Here is a 20,516-nt window from a genome sequence, read left to right on the forward strand (position 1 = left end):
ATTTTATATATATTTTATATATTTTATATATAATATTTTTTACATTAAGTTAAGAAATATATGAGGTGATGAAAGTTGTTGCATTCCAATAATCTAGTTTGTGTATTACAATTAGTATTACATTCCTAATTATTAGCTTGCAAAATCTATAAATAGATCTAACAGAACGATTATGTGATTAGCGATTCGCTGCATAGAGCATAAGGAACAAAATTGTCGCGTATGTAAAACGGGGGAATGTCAGTGATTAATCGGATCCTTTGATACGCGAATACACGTACGGCAATAAGCATCATGGGACGCCACCCTAATGTTATTGGCACAAGAGCGTGTTAGCTGTTTCTCCTGGAAAAGATTTTTGAAAAATAAATATATGATCTTGAATTATATACGCTTTAATGCGTAAATTTACCTAATATGTCGCCCTGTTCCATGTTGATTTGGCAATATCAAGGCATACTTTCCATGAGATTTTCTCTTAGAAAGTGATTTCCAGATCAAATACGATAATTGTTTCAAAGTGAAAACATACTTTTCCCTCATATTGATCTTCATAATAGACTACACACATTTTCGATCAGATTAAAATCAGATTTTGAAGTCAATATTAATCGTATTGTATATTTTTCGACTGTAAACATTTTTCCACATGTAATTGCTTCAAAAATGATTTGAGTTTTATTTACTCGACGTAAGTTGGATTTTTCTCAAAAATCTTAACTTGATTACTTTATTATCTCTTTCTAACGTAATGCGCTACCGACTTCTTTCAGGCAGATCGTCAACACTTTTTGTTTGTTTTTCATTCACTTCACGAATTGCCAAAGAGATTGTATATATAGACTAAGCAAGGCATAAGGATCTCTGTAAGTGAAAATGTTAGACAGTAGAAAAGGAAACGATACGGGATGGCCAGAGAGAATCAAGGGAGAATGGAATGGATAGTGATTTTCTTCTCTGATTGGTTCCCAAATGTGCATGTGTGTGTATGTACATATATGTCATACACACAATACTGCGGTACAATAGTTTCATCACGCTCCTACCATATCTCCTATTCACTTTAACGGTGAGCTATTATATAAATAGCGGCTTCCGGTTGAATCCGCTCCACTCTTCCTTGATTCTCTCTAGGGATGGCCATCTTTATCTTTGTTTAAATTGCGCCGCGCATAAAATTTTGAAAGCTGAATGGGATAATATCGATATATTGTTCTTCTGAAATCTCCCCACTTAACACTGAAAATCAACAGTGCATGCGCGATTAAACAAAAACTGCGGTCGATTTGGATGCTTTCAGCGCTTTTTAGTACTTCTATTCTTATTTTACATATTTGATGAACGATAAAGTTAAAATAATTATTACAACTTAAAGCACGTGAGCATCTAAATCGATCGCAGCTAAGGGTGCTAATGACGATCTCGTTTTCTGTTTCTTTCTATTTACTCACGCATTCTTAGCTGGCTCTCCTATATATAGTTGTATATTTATATATACAACTTCTTTGTGAATTGCTGAGACTATTATACGTTCGCAATTGACACGTGATCACATGATGTAAGCTTCATTCTATCTTCTTTCTTATTAATGTAGTCTTTTTAATGAGTAATGATAAAGATAGAATAAAGCTTACAGCACGTGAGGGTCAAATCCGAACGCTGCCTTTCTCATGTAACAAGCAAAAGCTGCATACGACAATTTTGGTCTTTTTAGGCGACTACACGAAAATACTGCTTTGAAATAACTAGTGTATACGCTATACTCATTTTATTTTTATCCGATTATAACTGTCATAGTAAATCAAACTTCAAAATATTAAGATGTATTGCCAACATTAACATTCATAAATTTTACAATTAACATGAATAGAATTATGAATAAAATTATGAATAATACGCTCTTGTGCCACTGATAATATTTGTTAATCAGTGATAAACTATAAGTTACATTGATGTTACTTAATTCAGTTGGTGTCGACTGGAATAATATAATACTTTAAAAAATAAAAATTATTTCTCACGTCCTTGAGCAACTTATATATAATGAAAAAATTATTAATTCGACATGTGATATAATTATTAATGATCATTAGCATCTACGTACATACATGCATGGATATTGTTATAACACATCTGATTTTTCTATTATTTTTTTTTCTAAATTATTTTAAAAATTACACATCTATCTTTACATATTAAATCGCAAAATTCATGCATTCTATTTTAAAAGCATGTGATATACATGTAGCCAATGTAAAAATATTAATAAATAATGATGTTTAAAGTAATAACATTAAGAATACATAATATAAATCGTTTTTTCTTTTTATAATATTCGTTTAATATTCGTTAAAGAACTCTTTGCTAAAATCGAGATTGAAAATGCTTAAATGAATTGTGAATCGAGCTATAACAATAAGCTGATTTTGTTGTTATTCAACTCTTATTTCGTAAATATTTAATCTTCTTTATAAATTTTAATTGTAAATCAATTTCGATATCTTATATTATATTCGATGTTTTAATATCGCATAAGTAAAATATGCAATGTGTAATCTATGCATCACACTACTTATTACTAATAGAAACTAGAAATTATCTTGCGAATGATGCAACATAGATATTAAACACTTATAAATAGTAAACACATACACGTACTTTACTTTGAAATGACATTTCAAAGTTATACATCATTTACTTTGAAATATTAGATGGTTATATGTCATTTAACTTCCATTTTATATAATTCGCATTATTTTTTGTTTATTATAATACTCTTCAATTAAATTTGAATAAATAAATCGCATATTATGCAATAGAGGCATCTATTCATCAGGCATGATTTGCACTTCTCGGCCGATTTTCGACTTTGCTCCGCCTTTTGCTACTCTTCTCATCTCTTCGGCCCGCGTGCAGTTCTAATGTCACTCGACGCTTAGGAACGTATAATACTCGTAGGTATGAATCCACCCACTTTGGGCGTTTACGCTGTAAATTTCATTCTATCTTTCTTTTTTCGTTTATTATATAACTTAGATAGAATGAAGCAACATGTAAGCGCTCGATGTTGTATGCGAGAGGACCTACTTACTTAGTGGAAAATGGAGCCGAGTCGAGAATCGGCTGAGAAGTGCAAATCTATTGCATAATATGCGATTTATTTATTCAAATTTAATTGAAGAGTATTATAATAAATAAAAAATAAAAAATAATGCGAATTATATAAAATGGAAGATCGAGAAGCGCAAATATCGTGCCGGGCCCTGCAACAGATTATTAAAATATGTAATGTAAACTTTTACTACTTTCTTTAATTTCTTCAGACCTGATTTTATTATGTTAAAAAATTTTTTAAATTTAATTTATGCGCACTTCAGTAAGTAATTTATACTAAACAATTTTTTTCAAAATTTTGTCTATTTGTCCAAAATATACATTATCATCTACTATATACATGCACCGACAGGAATGGTGTCCCCTAGCGTTCGGCGCCCGGCATTACATTATATCATATTTTTTTTATTTATTTTATTATATGTTCTTATATTAACTGTAAATTTAATTTTGCAATCTTGCGATAGAAAATATTAATTTCATTTGAACACTGCAAATTTATAAATGCATGCAAAGCTATTACAACTTAAAATTACACGTAATGTTGTAATATTATGTACACAAATTTTTTACAATATTAACAATTTTTATGCATATATATAATTACAACATTTTATGCATAATAAAAGTATTATTATGAATATTGGCGAACGAGAGGAGTATCTCGTACTAGTAATAAAGTGTGAGACAGCGAAAGAGCACTGGAAGCCGGCATCACATCCAATTACGCTTTCTCTCTCAATCGTGCGCCTTGCGCTAAGGACAGAATATTGAAGCGCCCCCCCCCTCCCCTCCCCACTACTTTCTCCCTTCGCGCTCCTCGCCTTCTCCGCGTTTCCAGTAATATGTACGTGTGCGCTTCGGTTTCGATATAAGTATGTAGCGCCGAACGCCAGGATACCATTCCTGCCAGCGCGTGTACATTAGATCTTAGAAAATGTCGATAATTAAATAATTTTATAATTTTATAATTTTAATAATTAAAAAATTTAATAATAAAAAAATTTTTTAATTTCAACAAATAACGTCTTCAAATTTGATGTATAGCACAATATATGCAGGGTTTGAAGGAATTAAGAAGAAATAAAAAATATTTTTATGTGAAATTATTAAGACCTTCAAAAAAGAATAATTTCATTTTTCTCCTCACCGTACTAGTTAATCGTTTATAATCATTCTTTTTGTGCTTTCAGATTAACTTAAAGTTAAATAGATGTCTAATACAAGGATTCGACCTTGAACATACTGTTCCATAAAAAAAAAAGGGAACATTCTTTCACTTACTCATTATGTCGAACTGAGGCAGCCACTGTCTGGCCATAACGTTGTCCAGCTTGCGCGGTAGTTCATCAGTCTCCCACTTCCAAATCACTTTCCGCGGTATAGAACCAATCACCTTTAATATAGCATTCAACTTTTCCTGTGGTATCGATGACATCTTGATCATAGAGCCTAAATTGAAATATAGCACTCCCTCATGGGCGCTGTCAAGAAATTCAGCTACGTCCTTCGGTAGCGGATTGACTTTGGATGGAATGTGAAGTCCACCAATTTCTATCACATTCGGCAGCTGAGGCCTACTGCCATGAATACTACTATGAGTATTCACCAATAACGCTTGCGATTGCAGGGCGATTTCTTTCAACTTGGGAAGATCCGGACCGAAGACTTCATTGGCGACAATTTGATCGACAGATCGGAAATAATATTCATAAATCGCTTTAGACAATAACAGCCATAATGCATTTTTTATTCGACTGAAAAAATCTAGAGGTTTAGTTAATCCAAGTATTATAATCGGGATGTAACTAGGATTATCAGTATTAGCCATGTCACTGTTAGTCCATGGCATGATTTGATGTGATGATAAGGCCATATATGGCGCCTTAAAACGATGAATAAAACCCAAAAAACAATCGGTGTTGAAATTTTCTGTGAGAATTAAATCAAATTTTTCGTCGGATTGAAGAAACTTTTTGACATTCGAATTTCGCAAACCGGTATTGCACGCGTAATCTGCCATAATCCTCAACATGTAGAGATCCAGCATGGGACGAAACCATCCGTGGTTGATCTGTTGAAGATCTACAACATTTACAAAGATGCCGTCTTTGGAAATCACCAGACTGACATCTTTATAATTGGGCAGTGGCTCTTTCACCTTGGCATTATCAGTCCTAGGAAAATACGAGATCACAGTGAGCTCGTGACCTCTTCGAGCTAATTCCTCCAGAAGCGGCTTGAATACGTCAAAATGACTCTTGCCAGGATGACCGAAGACACCAAGTATTTTAAGTTTTGTTTTCATTGTATTCACAAAAGTCTGATTGACAGCCAAACAACAAGTAGAAAATATCACGATTAAAGAGAAAACAATGGATGAATGTGTCTTCGGCATCACAAATATGTTGAAATAAATTAATTCAAGGTAAGTAGATACAAGTCGATAATTTCACCAAACAACAATCGATTTTTTTCGTAGGTCCTCGTCGATAACGGGCGAACTGAAAATCAGTCAATCAGCCTGTCCATCTATTCCTTTAACAGACAGCTAACTGTTTGAGTGATTATCCAACGATTGTCAGCATATATGTATGTGCGTATTAATAAAATACGAGGGTAGGGATATCCATGATATAAAGACAAAAGTATGCCTATGCGCAAGATGTAATCACGTGACAGTCGAGTGACCAATGAGAATTGTTATCAAGTTACATTATCGTTTCGTGGTAAATTTGAATGTATTATTTATTAGTACAACGTTCCTTGTAATACACTTTAAAAAATACAAAAGATAAGATTAAACACAAAATAAATATTAAAAAGCAATATTATAAATAGTAGAGTAAAAAATAGAAAATTTTATTTCGCTTATAATGTTTTATTGCAACAACAGAAATATACAAGAAAACAAAAATTTTAGATACAGTCAATATTTACATAAAAAATTAGGCATCTCCAAGTGACAATTTAGCTGTTGAAATGCAAACGACCGATCGTGAGAAGTTCTTCAATTACTTCAGAATGATATCGAAATTATTTGACGAATTGCTAGCATTCGTTGAACTACATATATGTAAAACAAGAATATGTCGTATTGAAAAATAAGAATTATAAATTTTCTTCTTCGAAGTTGTTAAATTCTCAATTATCAACAATAACCGGATCGACATAGCAAATCAACATGCAATCGACATGACATTCCGTTGATTCCGTGTCGTTTCTATATCATTTCAGCCATGATTCTGGTAATTCCGATACAGTAGAGAACTTCTTGCGAAACAAAATGCTAGTGAACTCATTTCTAGTAAGAAATTCGTTCCATCGTTCCGATTTTATATACATGAAACGGTACTTTTATTCCATAGGTATCCTGGAAACCGAACTACACTGAAAAAAAAAAATCTTAATTTCAAAGAAATATCTCTTTGCTCGCAGATGTATGTCGAAGGGTTTTCAAACATTTAGAGTACGTATTTGAAAAACTTAGGAGCTATTTAAGATACACTTAGGAAATATTTAGGATGTTTATACACCTGCTTATTCTACATCCATAGGACATTTAGATATTATTAGAATTTCTGGATAACCAGAAATTTTTTATTCATTTCATCCTATTTTTATCCAGTGGATAACGTACTAACATTATTTTTTATGTTAAAACCTTGTACAAAAATACTACTGAACACTACTGCGCAATATTTTTTTATAAGAGTATATCCGTATCTCGGTATGATACAAAATACATGAAATAAGTATGCGTGACAGAAATTAACTATGAATAACTAAATAAAAACACTTTCAAAGGCCCTATGACAATCCATGAACACTAATCATCAATCTAAAAGTAAGTGACGAATTCCATTTATATACGTCTCTTTATAGATTATCCGCGTCATTTTCTCTTTATGAAAAACGAATCCATTTCGCGGCGGTATTACATATTACACCGCTTACTTGGCGGCGCCCGTAATACACGTATGTTAGAGTTCCTCTAATAAGAGTTAAGACATAAGCACAGTATAAGTACATACAGTATGGACACTGAACGTCGGCACTTTTGATGTAGTGGATCTCAGGTCACATGATTCGCCGCCATGTTGTAAGTTGGAAAGGCGCTTATAAATTTGAATTTTTATAAAGCTACAGAATGATTTTTCTAAAAAAGAAAGATAATAGATAATTCGTAAAAATTGTTTATAGCGTATATATTTTTAAAATAATAATACACGTACACACACACACACGCACGCACGCACGCACGCACACACAGACAAACACACACATAAATGCATACTTTATTTTTATTTGCGTGCGTGCGTGTGTGTATACGTATATTATTAAATTACAATTCACATTTAATTACAATTTTCATGCAATATATTATTTTTTCATATAATTATTCAATTACAATTTTCATAAGATATTTAATCAATTATTATTATTTTTAATTTACTTATTACTGTTTAATATTATTATTATTATTAATGTGAATATTATTTTTATATAATGAATTCGTTAACATTATATTATTATATAATTCTGATTGAAAAATATATATGCTATAAACAATTTTCATGATCGAATTATTTCTTTTTTTTTTTTAGAAAAATCATTCTGTAGCTTTATAAAAATTCAAATTTATAAGCGCCTTTCCAATTCATAACATGGCGGCAAGTCAAGACCTAGAATCCACTATATCAAAGGTGCTGACGCTCAGTGTCCATATTATATGTACTTATACTGTGCTATAAGTTTCCTTCTAATTTTTGATAATCTGTGATTCTAGTCTTCATGATTGTAGTGTTTCGTGGATGTGACAGATTTCCTAACCTGCATAATCATCAACTTTAATGATTTGTATTTCGGTTCACAAGGCAGAACATTCTTTTCTCGTCAAATCTTAATCTTTACGCGAAAACGAATCAATTAAGTATATTTTTATCAAAATTTGTGGTGATCAAGATATTCTCAACCTTTATCCTTTTTTGTACCAAATTCTTTTGTTTTATGCAAAAACGTGTCGAAAAAGCCTAATTTTATTGATTGAGGTGCAAAGGACTAAATACTGTATAATAATAATTTACCATGTGTATGTATGGATTGTGTTTCACCAGAAGATAGTAATTTATTTTTCCTAAGCGTTATTTTATTATTATTTTCTCGCTTGCTCGTCTTTCTGCTCAGCGTATCTACTTGCCTCCGATCTATTCATCATTTGACAATATGATGCCAAATATGGATATATATGACAGTTTATACTTGTGAGTAGATTATAAAGAGAATACATTTGCATAGAATGCATTTTATTTTGTAAAATACATATGTGGAAAAATTATGTGTGCTACCAATTTTATTGCTCCCTTTAATTATCAATTTTATTTTTGCCAAGATATGCTACTCCAGAGAAGTTTTTCGTAGAATCAGTCGGAACTAAGGTCCTGCTAGTAGTCGATAGAGTGAGTCAGCAGATCTATACTCAAGGTAATTAATAGACAATTTTATGTGTTAGAATTAAATTAAAGTTGATGATTTTTGTTTCCTTTTTTAGTCGGCACTGCTAATCAGATTCCAACAACTGCCAGTCGTAGAAAAATATGGGGACTGGTAGGAACTATACATCTCTTGGCATGTCGTTACCTTATTGTTGTTACGGATGCTCAGATGTGTGGGACTATAGCTGGGCATAACATCTTTAAAATATCTTCAACAGATGTGATACCTTATACTAGATCCTTTTTGCATTTGACTGAGAAACAGGTCCAAAATAATTCTACATACCTGGAGATGATAAAATCTGTCTTAAACACACCATACTTTTACTTCAGTTATACCTATGACCTCAGTCATACTATGCAGAGGTTGCATAACACAACACCTGAATTTTTGCAAGTAAATATGTTTTGATTGCTACTTTAGACAGTGTTGTAAGCAGTTTTATGGTAAAGGACATGTCATTATTTAGATGCCACTTCATGACAGAGCAGATCCCAGGTTCGTATGGAATGCGTATCTTCTGCAGGACCTAAGTGCAAGACCAGAGCAATACAAATTTTGTTTACCTATCATTCATGGCTGTATCCTTCAATAATGTTGTATCATTAAAATTTTTAAGTGTTTATATTTTTCTGTAATGAGCCCCCTTAACAATTGATTATATAGTCATCTCACTGAACACAGTGGTTGTGAATGGCGTTGCATTCAATTGGGGTATTGTCTCTAGACGTGGTATACATCGTGCTGGATCAAGATTATTTTCACGTGGTATAGATGCCACTGGAAATGTATCCAATTATGTAGAGACAGAGCAACTGATCGAGGTAAATGGCAATTGCAGTTCCTTCGTGCAAACGCGTGGATCCATTCCTCTGTTTTGGTATCAAGCACCAAACTTGAAATACAAGCCAAAACCACAGATTAGTCCACACGAGGATCATCAAAGCGCTTGTGCTCGTCACTTTGATGTCCAAATCTTTCATTATGGAAAACAAATTTTAGTGAATTTGGTAAATTTTCTTTTTACATTTGTATATTTATGATATTTAGATACTATAAAATTAAAATAATTATGAAAAAAGCTTTTTCGTGAATTATATTTATTCGTACTATCTGCAGAGATTGGCTTAGAAATTTTTTATTTCATAGAAAAAAAAACTGTTATTGTTATATTTATAAACATACCAGTATTTTGAACAGATTGATCAATGTGGACCAGAAGCATTGCTAGAAAACGCATATCGTAATTTAGTGCAAAGAATTAACAATCAAAATATTCGATATGAGGCTTTTGATTTTCATGCGGAATGCAGAAGACTGAGATGGGACAAATTGAACACTTTAATGGACCGATTAACACATGATCAAGAACAGATGGGGTATTTCTTATTGATGAGGGACGGAGCATTATTTTCGGCTCAGGATGGTGTTTTCCGTACAAATTGTATCGACTGTTTAGACCGAACAAATGTTGTACAAAGCATGCTGGCGAAGCGAGTTCTTAACGAAGTATTGAGCAGGCTAGAGATACTTAGAAAGGTGGAAGATCATCCTGCATTTGAAAATCTTTTCAAACAGGTATTTTATTTTTTCAAATAAAACTTTTCATATAATTTTTTCTAAATTTTTAATATTAAACAAAATCAAGGAGTAGTCTTATAATACGTACATAAATAATAATTATAATATTAAATAATAATAAAAATGAGATAGTCTGACAAGTCTGAAAAAATGATTTTTTAATAATAAAAATAGTTTTATTGATTAAAAAAATTGTTTATTAATATTTTTAGATTTGGGCGGATAACGCAGATGTAATAAGCATCCAATATTCGGGTACAGGAGCATTGAAAACTGACTTTACGCGAACTGGAAAGCGTACTAAATTGGGTGCAATGAAAGACGGTTTAAATTCTCTGACAAGATATTACAAGAACAATTTCGCCGATGGATATAGACAGGTAAATAATTCTTGAAAACATTCTTCTCTCTTTTGATAATATTATAAACGATATTTTATGGATATAGACAGGTAAGTAATTCTTAAAAACATTCTTCTCTCTTTTGATGATATTGTGAATGTTATTTTATGTTGTACAGGATTCGTTGGAGCTCTTTCTAGGTCGTTACATCGTTCAGGATGGCGAATGTACTTCCATTCAATGTCCCTTAGAATCCGAACGAAATTGGCGTTATGCTACATTCCCACTTGTTCTTTTAGTCGCGTCCTCAATGTTGGTCGCTCACATAATCTTACCATCGCGATATACAACAGAAATATTACTCTATATGCTATTCTGGGGCGCCATGGTGGCCGGCACCTTCGCCACCATTATCCACCATGGCAAGCAATATGTCGATAAGCCAAAATTACTTTAGAATTAATGAATGATTTTATAAAATTTTAAATTATATATATTGTACAATATGGATAACCAATGGCGATAAGTAACTGTAGATTATGTTTGGCACCATTATCATTTGATCAACAGTTATCAATTGATATGTCGATTTGTTTCGCGACACAAAAAATAGATCTCATCATGCGACAACTAATTAACAACGACTATTTTCACAAAGTTAATTTATGTTGATTTATGTTGATTTATGTTGATTTATGAAGAGTTCTATTCGCATTTTACAGTTACACAAGCAGTTGCACCTGTCAAATGAGCTTTTATTTTAGTATAAAGTTGATGGGAGGGGGGGGGGGACGGTGTCCATTACAAATTATTATTACAATGAAATTTGTACTTTTCGCATAGAGTATAGTGGAGTCTATTCTCGCAAATGACATTCATTCCTTAAGATTCGCTTGACATTTTGTAACAAGCTTTCCTGACATATTGTTAAAGATTAAGTCATTAATCTCTGGTAGGATAAGCAGTAAGGCAGTCTGAAAATTCTCATATAAAAGATTGGACACGAGAATTTGATGTGCTACATGTTTCAGGATCTGCTTAAGATAAAATGGAATATTCACCCATTTCATTCTATCTCATAGGCTTTCTACAATAAATTATTATCTAAGCTTTAAGTCTTAAAAGCTATAAGAAATTGATCAATTATTCTTTTCATATTCAACTGTGATTGTTCAATTTCTTATAGTTTAGAAATAATTATTATATTAGAAAGCCTATTATACATCTATAGGGGCCAAAAGTCTGGATCCAAATATCTCATAAACGATGCATTTTAGAAAAAAATGTTTCTTACAAAAGTTGTAAGGCTTAAAAAGATGCATTCAACGATAAAGTAATTATTTGATCTAGGATGGCGTTATTAAGGTCAGATCAAGGTTAACATAAAAAATTTTTTTAATGGAATTTCCCCCTTTTTCATTACATTTTTTTGTAGCTTATCGAGAGCTTTCCAAAACACTATAATTAAGTTCATGTTCATTAAGTACTTTGCGAGTTATAAGGCTTGAAAGTTATAGTAGGCATTAGCATTACCCAAGATATCTGACTGGATAAAACCTCTTGAATATTGGAGATTATTTCTCTTATTTTTATTTTTACATAAAAATGAATTTTCAGTGCAAAAATGAAAATAAGAGAAACAATTTCCAGTAACCTTGATCTTAACAAATGTTATTCAGGACATGATCCTGAACATTCATATTTTAGCCGTCAGTCTTGGGTAATGCTAATGCCGAGGGTACTGTAATTTTCAAGCCTTATAACTCATAAAGTACTTAATGAAAATGAACTTAATTATAGTGTTTTGAAAAACTCTTGATAAGCTACAAGAATATGTAATGTAAAAAGAGGGGGGGGGGTTCCATTTAAAAAATTCATATTGACCTTAACCTGACAACACCATCCTAGGTTAAATAACTACTATCGTTGAATGCGTCTTTTTAACTTTTTGTAAGAAACATTTTTTCCTAAAATGCATCGTTTAAGATATTTAGATGTATTCAGACTTTTGGCTCACCCTGTATATCACATTCTATCTTAACCATCTTTAAAAATATGGTGGATCAATAAAAATTGTCCAAGCTCTTATTTAAGGATCTTTAAGGTGATCATAAACAAAGCTAAATGATCGTGTTAGATACTCACCGTCCATAGATAATCCATAAATATCTGAGGTAAGCATGAGAATGGTTTCCAGTTCAGAACTGAGAGAATTCATGGAATCCTTTTCATGGGATCTTTTGTTACATTTTTTTTTTTGTAGAAGTTTGAAATAATTATTTTCCTCACAATAGATGTTTTTTTAGAAATATACTCTACATACAAAACTTTTATTTTATAATTAATTATACTAATTATTTATACTATAACAAACATTATTTTAATGCTTTTTATGATTTCATAGCTGTTATCTTTAAAGATATCAAAAGTTTGTGGGTTATCACCGTGTTTTTATTACTAATGCCAATGTTTCGTGAACTTTGCCGTTCACTTCATCAGTGCAAGCAGCGCACTGATACTGAACTGCTCCTCCAGAAAACTTTATGTAGACTCTGTAGAAGGGAGTAAAGGATATGTTGGGAAAGAGAGGATATCTTCCTTGTCATGTAAAGTCATTTTTCACAAACGTCCCAATAAAAGAAATCCTAAATATAATTAAAACCTCACATAATGTCCCCAATAACATCATCCCATTTAATTGAGCACTAACGATTACATATTTTACCTACAATAACTAATTTTACAAACAAACGTCTAGAGTGACTATGAGCTTCCCCATCTCTTCTGTAATTGCAAACATGTTCATGGAGCACTTGAGAAAAATTCCTTTGTAAAGCGATCAATAAACTAAAAATTGGTTTCGTTATGTAGATACTTTTTATGACGATACTTTTGTAATCTGGAGACATGGTAGTGATGAACTTCATAAATTCTTAAACTTTTTCAATAACATCCTAATATTCGATTTCCCATGGACATGGTAAGCTCCTCTTGGATGTTCTTGTCAAAGAAGACTGACAATACCCTGGATCATGAAGTATACAAGAAGCCAACACAGATACTTATATTCCAAGGTGCACCACCATCCAGCGCAAAAACAATTGGCAATACACTTACTTATGCATAGAGCAGTATCTTATCTCTGATAAAAAAATCTACAAACAGAACTCAACTATTTGAAACAATCCTTAGCGGAACGGTTGCAATAAGAAAAAAGTGGATAGGACAATCAGCAAACATAGGAGCGGGACAAAGAACAATTTGGACACACAGGAAGAATTAAACAAAAGAAGCCTCTCCATTCTTCCATATGTAAAAGAAACAATAGATCGAATCGACAAGATTTTTGAACAAACACAACATCCAAACCATTTTCAAGTCTCCAAGGAAATTTGAGCAAATCTTGAGAAATCCTAAAGACCAAAGACCTCCACTCAGTTCCGCAGGAGTACACAAAATACTTTACTCTTACGAGAAAGTATACATCGATGAAACCGGAAGAATGGTCAACGTATGCATAAAGGAATATCAATGGGCTGAAACATGCAACTCAATCAGCATTGGCAGAACATAGCATTAAGGACATCAAATATTATTCGACAAAACGGTATAGTTATAACGACGTCATATTTCCTAAGGAAGTACAGAGGCCCTAGAAATACAGAAACATCCAGACAATTTGAACAGAGACTTTTTCACAACAGAAACTCTTCTAATGTAAATAGAATATGAAGATTGCTCTCTTGATTGGAGAGCAAGAAAGACCTCCTCTTTCTCCAACATACTTCACCCCTCTCTACAGGCTGTTTCCTGGAGAAGCAGCTCAGTATCAGTATGCTGCTCGCCCTGATGGAAGTGAACGGCAAGGTTCACGAAAAAGTTGGCATTAGTAATGGACAAAAACACAGCAATAACCTACAAACCTTCTGGTATCTTTGAATTATTTTAATTATTTATCTGAAATCAAATTTTTATTATAATTAGAATAAAAAAATGAGATAAATTAAAAAACGGTTTAAATGTAATCTAAAAAGAGTTAGAATTAAATGATTAGTCATTTTTCATAATAATGGTAATATTTATATTTTTTAATGGTTTAATATAAATACCATCATTATTTACCATTATTAGTTCGTTAATTTATTTTTCGAATTTTAAATAAATTTTATTGTTAATTTTTTTATATTATATTTGATGGAAATTTCATTTAGATTGATTTCAATAGAATTTCATAAATTCTATGAATAATGAATTCGAATTATAAATTGATTTTTTATAGATATAGAAAAAATACAAATTACAGTTATTCGAAATAAATAAAGTCATAAGAGACAATTTAATAAAATAAAAGCCAAATTTTTATTCGTCTACCTTTTATTCGAGTATAGAACGAAAACCAATTATTAATAAATTAGAAAAGTCAAAATGAAAATAATAATTACATAAATGAAATTGATTTATAAAAACAAAAAATTGATTGCATCGTCGGCGATTATATTGGCGCATTACTGATTCGCAAAGTGCTTAAAGTAGAATTAACATTGTAAATTAAGTCATGTGTAGGGAATATTCGAATTTCCATAAGCATGGAACCTTGAGCCAAAATACATACCGTTTTTAGAATTTACGTACATGTATATGTATTATATTTTATTATACATCCATGGTTATAAATTATGGCTATTTAAATGTAAACAAGAAATATGTCAGAAAGAATATGTTTTAGTATATCAAAGTCTTGTCGTTGAAAAAAAGAAAAAGTTGAGTCTTGTTCCGAATTTGTTCGTTGAATTATGCGTTCGTAATTTATCCTTCTTGTGGATGCTTGCGAATATTTGCATTATAACGTGATATAATTACGTTCAACAGAAAGTTTATTTTGCAATTGTTGGAAGTTTTCTTCAACTTCTTGATTGAATTATACTTTTAGATCTAGGCTGTGTTCGGAGAGCGCTACTTGTGTTATACTATCCTTGTTTTACGTTTAATGCCGATGAAGATAGAATGACACTAGTAGCACTAATAATAGCGTCTCCCCGAACCCTAGAAATGGTCCTATCAGTAGATAATCATAAAATGATTGCAAAACTATTGTATTCTACTAAACACTACACAATTAATAGCTGAATCATACAATCAGACACAATACTATAATATACTTCACTCTTCTATTTACCTATTATGAGTTTAATTATGGATTTGATATTTTATAGACTTAATGCTCCTGTTTATTCACCACTACTATCTCAATTTGTGACATCAGAAAATAATACATGTAAAAATAAAGAGTTAAATAATACATGCTCGGGGCACGTATTATGGAACTTCCTTCCTTCCTCGTTGATTGGCCTGCGCCCTTTGTTCCAAGATTACCGAGGTGATTTGGCCAATAACGAATTAATGGTCTCCAAAGTGATTAATCTGTATAGAAAAATGCATCGGCCATCTCGAACCGGACAAACGGGAATCTTGAAACAGGATAATGTAATAGGATAATCCAAACAAAAAATGACAAAACGAATCTTCCTGCCTGAAGACCTTGAGTGCCTGCGTCTATAATAGTCTAAACACTTTCGCGTCTCACGGATGCGCGTCTAGACGAAGGAATTGAAAGTTAGAAGATACAAATGCACAGTCAAAGCCGGCCACGCTTTACAAAAAAATAGTTCAGATGATGTAACAACCGAAGCGAGAAACACGTTCAACGTACCCGCTCGGGTAGTTTTCAGAAACTATTATTGAACTTTTGTTTTGAATTAGATTCCAATTGAAATTAAGTATTTCGTTTTCCACAAAACACAATAGAAAATAATCGAATTACAAATCTATTCTGAACAATTTCATAGTACGTACTCAGAAGTGAAAAAATACAATAAAAATTCTTGCAAAATATATTAATATATGGAAATATGTTTCAATATAAAATCGATTACCGATTTGTAAAATATACCATAACTTTCCTTTTATTAATAAACAATTAATAAAATTAATTAATAAGACATATATATATCTAGACTACATTCTAACTAAAATGTGCTCTTCGAGGAAAATTTTCCTTGGAGAAGACGTTTTGGAATAGAAATGATGAAGAGCCAAAAAGAAATCTCAAAAAGGATATGAGGATATCTTTCCTTTTTAATTCCTGTCCCTAAAACTGCAAAATGTTCCTAGAATCCTTATACCAACGACATATATAAATCAAGGCTGCGTTCCGTTTGATACACATGCTGCATTATTTATCCTTGTTATTCACCGCATATTAAATAAAGATAAATGATGCATTATGCGCACCATGCATGAATCGGAACGCAGCTCAAGCATTCCCATGCTTTTCAGTGGTAGAATTGAAGCTGAAAATTGACAGTTGTGGCATTTTAGAATCCGTGGTATTTCACTTAGGAATGTTTATCGTTATTCGATATTTTTTGCTGTTCAATATAAAAATATCGAATAAAAAATTATGAATAAAATATGGATTAGATATTTTTTATTATTCATATTCACTCTCCATTTTTATGAATACTTAGGGACTCCACACAAAAGGAACAAGGAACAGAAAATAAGAATTTCAACTTATCAGAAATTGTGTATTCCACAATACATGATTTCTGATAGATTGAAATTCCCTATCCCTTTTATTGTGCGGAGCCTCTTATAGAGCGGAATTCATAGACGTTGTTTAAGATTCGAGATGGTCTTAAGCTAGTGCATGAACTAAGAGAGCCATATTAATTTTTTAATTGATTAATTGGTTAATTTGTAAAATCCTTTCTTCTAATTGATCCATCAAAAGCATTTGTAGCAAGACTTTGACCACAGCCTTGGCTGCGTTCAGCAGAGCGTTTATTTTGCAACTGTTGGAAGTCTTCGCGCTGATTGGGTTATGCTTTTAAATCAAGAGGAATAGTCCAATCTCAGCAGAGAATCATAAAACGGTTGCAAAAATGTTGTGTTCTGCTGAACGCAGTCATTGCTTGAAATAAAGGCCATTCTACAATAATCGTATCATCAGAAGCATCGTAATTATCGTCGTAATTATCATGCGATTTTAAAATTGAAGCTTCGGATTGACTGATGAAATAAGCTTACGATATGTCTACGATATGACTAATGTAAAATGGTTTTAAGAGACTATTATTTCCGGCCTTATAGGCAGCAATGAATTTAGCAGTAATGAATTAAGGAGTAGGCGTAGAAATCGATCAATCATAGTTGAATATGAGAAAAATAATCAACTATGATTGGTCGATTTCTACGCCTACTCTTTAATGAACTACTGTTACTGCCCATTGTAAATCATGCATTACATTTGTTTGTACTTTTAGATCCAACGAAATATGATTAAATGTAGGAGCGCTCAGTATAAGTAATGTCAAGTTTATAAAAAAAATGATTATTAAATACATTTTTCACCAATTATATTTCTTAGTTTTTGTTTTTATTTTAGATTTTTGAGTTATATATTATAATAATATTTAAGGGCTAATGATTAGTTATATTATTGAAACATAAAAGAAGGAGTTCCATTTATTGTTTATAATATTGATTGGGACTATAAATAAACGGAGCTTTTCCTACATTAAATGATCAAATATCACAGATCTTTGTTCGTAAGTTTTAAAAAAATTGCGAATTTTTTTTAATCTATTCGCTGTGCAATATATTCGATATAATGTCTATTCATTCGGAAATATAGATAGTTTTAAAATATCTTAATATATTCATAGTCAATATTTTTACTCAATATTGACATGTCTAATTTCACTCTATCGCACTGCTCTCATCAAAATAGAAAAAGAAATACCACGGGCTCTAAACGCCACATAAACTGTCAATTTCCGGTTTCAAGCTACGTAGAATGGGTGCACTCAGTACACAGATGTCTATACTAATATGTCTATACTAGATCGCTAATGGCTTACTTCTCAATCCTATAAATTATTCATTATTGGATAGGTGGCTGTTTTGGAACAGTGCTATCTGACACATCTTTTTTAATTTTTTTTACATACGAAATATACATTCTATCGTCTTATTTTCTTGTGCACTATGATCAGTGAATCATAATTATAACAAATGAAAACATTTTGTATAATTGATATTTATGTAGAAATAGATTTTTTAAGTTAGCCTTTCAATATATATTTTTTTTTTATAAAAGGAGATATATTTAAATGTATTAAAAAGGATAGAAATCTATAGACTTAACTAATACTATAATTTAACTTATATGAGTGTTGATCTTAATAATAAATTCTACATCTATTTGGGGACCCAAAACATAATCAAACAGAAATTAATAATAATATGCTAGATTATCTTAATTATATAATCCGAACGTTAAATCAAAATGTATGTATAATATGTATATAAGTATATTATAAAAATAATAACCATTGTATAATTAATATAATCATGAATAATAATATTATTCATGATTGTGTATTATGTATATTGATAACTAAATTATCTATAATGTATAGCGAAAAAAAATAAAATATAATCATTTAACATGCACTTTTCATTTACACTTTTTGACACTTGTATTTATCTTAATGGGATTGTAAAGGTATTAGAGTATAACGATGATGGTTTCTTTTACCAAATTTTACACATTTACATTTTTGTTAAAGCCATTGATTCAAACAATTCAACAAATAATACAATTTGGCTTTTCTTGTACATTCCCATTGGCTTTCTCGATCTCCTTTAATAGTGTGTGAAAAATATCTGCAACAGACTATAGAAAATGCGTTCAATAAAAATTTCGCGATAGACTTCTAGATTGAAAAAGCATCTGTAGATACCTCATTTTGTTTTGCACTGGTTTCTAAAAATGCTGCATTCCAAGAGTTTGCTAAACGTTTTCCTTGATCTGTCGTGATCATACGATCAACATACAGATCTGTTTTATTACCCACTAATACGATCGGAACACTATAAAACCGAAGATGTTATTCAACATCTATAAATGCTACATGAATGAACATCGAATAAATATTGCATTTGAGAATTTAGATACTTACTGGAGTTTTCCAGTAATGTCAAGTAATTTGTCATAAATAATTTGTACAATCTCAAAACTCTTTGCACTGGTTATACTATATACTAGAACATAGCCATGAATATCCATCGAATACTGAGTAGGAAATATACTATATTCATCCTGACCAGCTGTATCTACTAACTTGAGTTCATAATCTTGACTATTTACTCGTGTACTTTTTGTGAATGCTGTAACATGCGAAAGACTTGTAATACTTAAAAAATAAAAAACTTGAAGTAACAGAACTCTTGATATTTAAAATCCAACAACGAGATAAAAGGCTAATAAGAAACTTAATAAAACTTAATAAAACTCCATTATTCGTTTAACATAAGTATAACATGTAATTGTATTCTAGCGTTTTAATTTTTGTACTTTCTACAGTTTGATTTATTATTTCTATCTTTAATTATATTTATGTTAAACAATATAAATGAATAATGGAGTTTTAATAAGTTTTTTGATTATTAGCCTTTTATATATCGTTGGATTTTAATACTTTTAAATTGCATAATGCATTCAATTTTAATAAATTATAGAAGAATATCGTAGAATAAAAGAATACAATAATAGAATAGAATAAAATAATAAAAACTAATAAACGAGAAAAGTGTTTCTTACTATTTTCTATTGTAGGATCATACGAGTCTACAAACTGTCCCTCCACAAATTGTATACTAAGAGATGATTTACCTATTAAATATATATTAAATATATATTTGAGTAAATATATAAATGTATCTTCAGTTATATAATGTTAATCATGTCTTACTGCAAAAAGTTTCAAGTTATATCCCATAGATAATAATAAGTACAGACTGTGATATCCTATAAAGGTTGTAACTATCAGTTTAGAATGAATTAACTAACTTAATTTTTATTACACACATACTCTCTCTCTCTCTCTCTCTCTCTCTCTCTCTCTCTCTCTCTCTCTC

At 31.1% G+C, this 20,516-nt stretch overlaps 3 protein-coding genes across 8 annotated transcripts in view; 1 reads left to right on the plus strand and 2 right to left on the minus strand.

The window, feature by feature from the left end:
- LOC108690254 (UDP-glucuronosyltransferase 2A3-like) overlaps positions 1-5,677 on the minus strand; it is a 13,373-nt gene extending 7,696 nt beyond the window's left edge. For all 3 annotated transcript variants that reach the window (XM_018197447.1, XM_018197446.1, XM_018197445.1), the window contains exon 1: positions 4,399-5,677. In XM_018197447.1, the coding sequence (XP_018052936.1) occupies positions 4,399-5,512 (1,114 nt within the window). In that variant the 5' untranslated portion in view covers positions 5,513-5,677. The remainder of the gene's footprint in view (positions 1-4,398) is intronic.
- A 2,439-nt stretch (positions 5,678-8,116) lies between these two features.
- Positions 8,117-11,313, plus strand: LOC108690259 (phosphatidylinositide phosphatase SAC1). The gene is made up of 8 exons (XM_018197454.1): positions 8,117-8,378; positions 8,507-8,598; positions 8,666-9,006; positions 9,080-9,191; positions 9,277-9,620; positions 9,811-10,188; positions 10,404-10,571; positions 10,711-11,313. Exons 1-8 carry the CDS (start codon positions 8,341-8,343, stop codon positions 10,987-10,989), a joined length of 1,752 nt encoding a protein of 583 aa, XP_018052943.1. The 5' UTR covers positions 8,117-8,340; the 3' UTR covers positions 10,990-11,313.
- A 7,618-nt stretch (positions 11,314-18,931) lies between these two features.
- The window catches only part of LOC108690262 (GTP-binding protein Rheb homolog), a 3,206-nt gene continuing 1,621 nt past the window's right edge, over positions 18,932-20,516 (minus strand). For all 4 annotated transcript variants that reach the window (XM_018197460.1, XM_018197457.1, XM_018197458.1 and 1 more), the window contains exons 3-6: positions 20,200-20,271; positions 19,559-19,766; positions 19,340-19,469; positions 18,932-19,272 (exon numbers count right to left, since the gene is read on the minus strand). In XM_018197460.1, coding sequence (XP_018052949.1) covers positions 19,183-19,272; positions 19,340-19,469; positions 19,559-19,766; positions 20,200-20,271 — 500 coding nt within the window. In that variant the 3' untranslated portion in view covers positions 18,932-19,182. The remainder of the gene's footprint in view (positions 19,273-19,339; positions 19,470-19,558; positions 19,767-20,199; positions 20,272-20,516) is intronic.

The sequence above is a fragment of the Atta colombica genome, unplaced genomic scaffold (genome assembly GCF_001594045.1).
Source record: "Atta colombica isolate Treedump-2 unplaced genomic scaffold, Acol1.0 scaffold300, whole genome shotgun sequence".
Taxonomy (NCBI): domain Eukaryota; kingdom Metazoa; phylum Arthropoda; class Insecta; order Hymenoptera; family Formicidae; genus Atta; species Atta colombica.

Excerpts from the sequence above, each read along its gene's own strand:
- LOC108690259 (XM_018197454.1), top strand. The coding sequence starts at position 8,341 with ATGATGCCAAATATGGATATATATGACAGTTTATACTT. Across the intron at positions 8,379-8,506 it reads ATATATGACAGTTTATACTT|ATATGCTACTCCAGAGAAGT; the intron begins GTGAGTAGATTA and ends ATTTTTGCCAAG. Across the intron at positions 10,572-10,710 it reads TCGCCGATGGATATAGACAG|GATTCGTTGGAGCTCTTTCT; the intron begins GTAAATAATTCT and ends TATGTTGTACAG.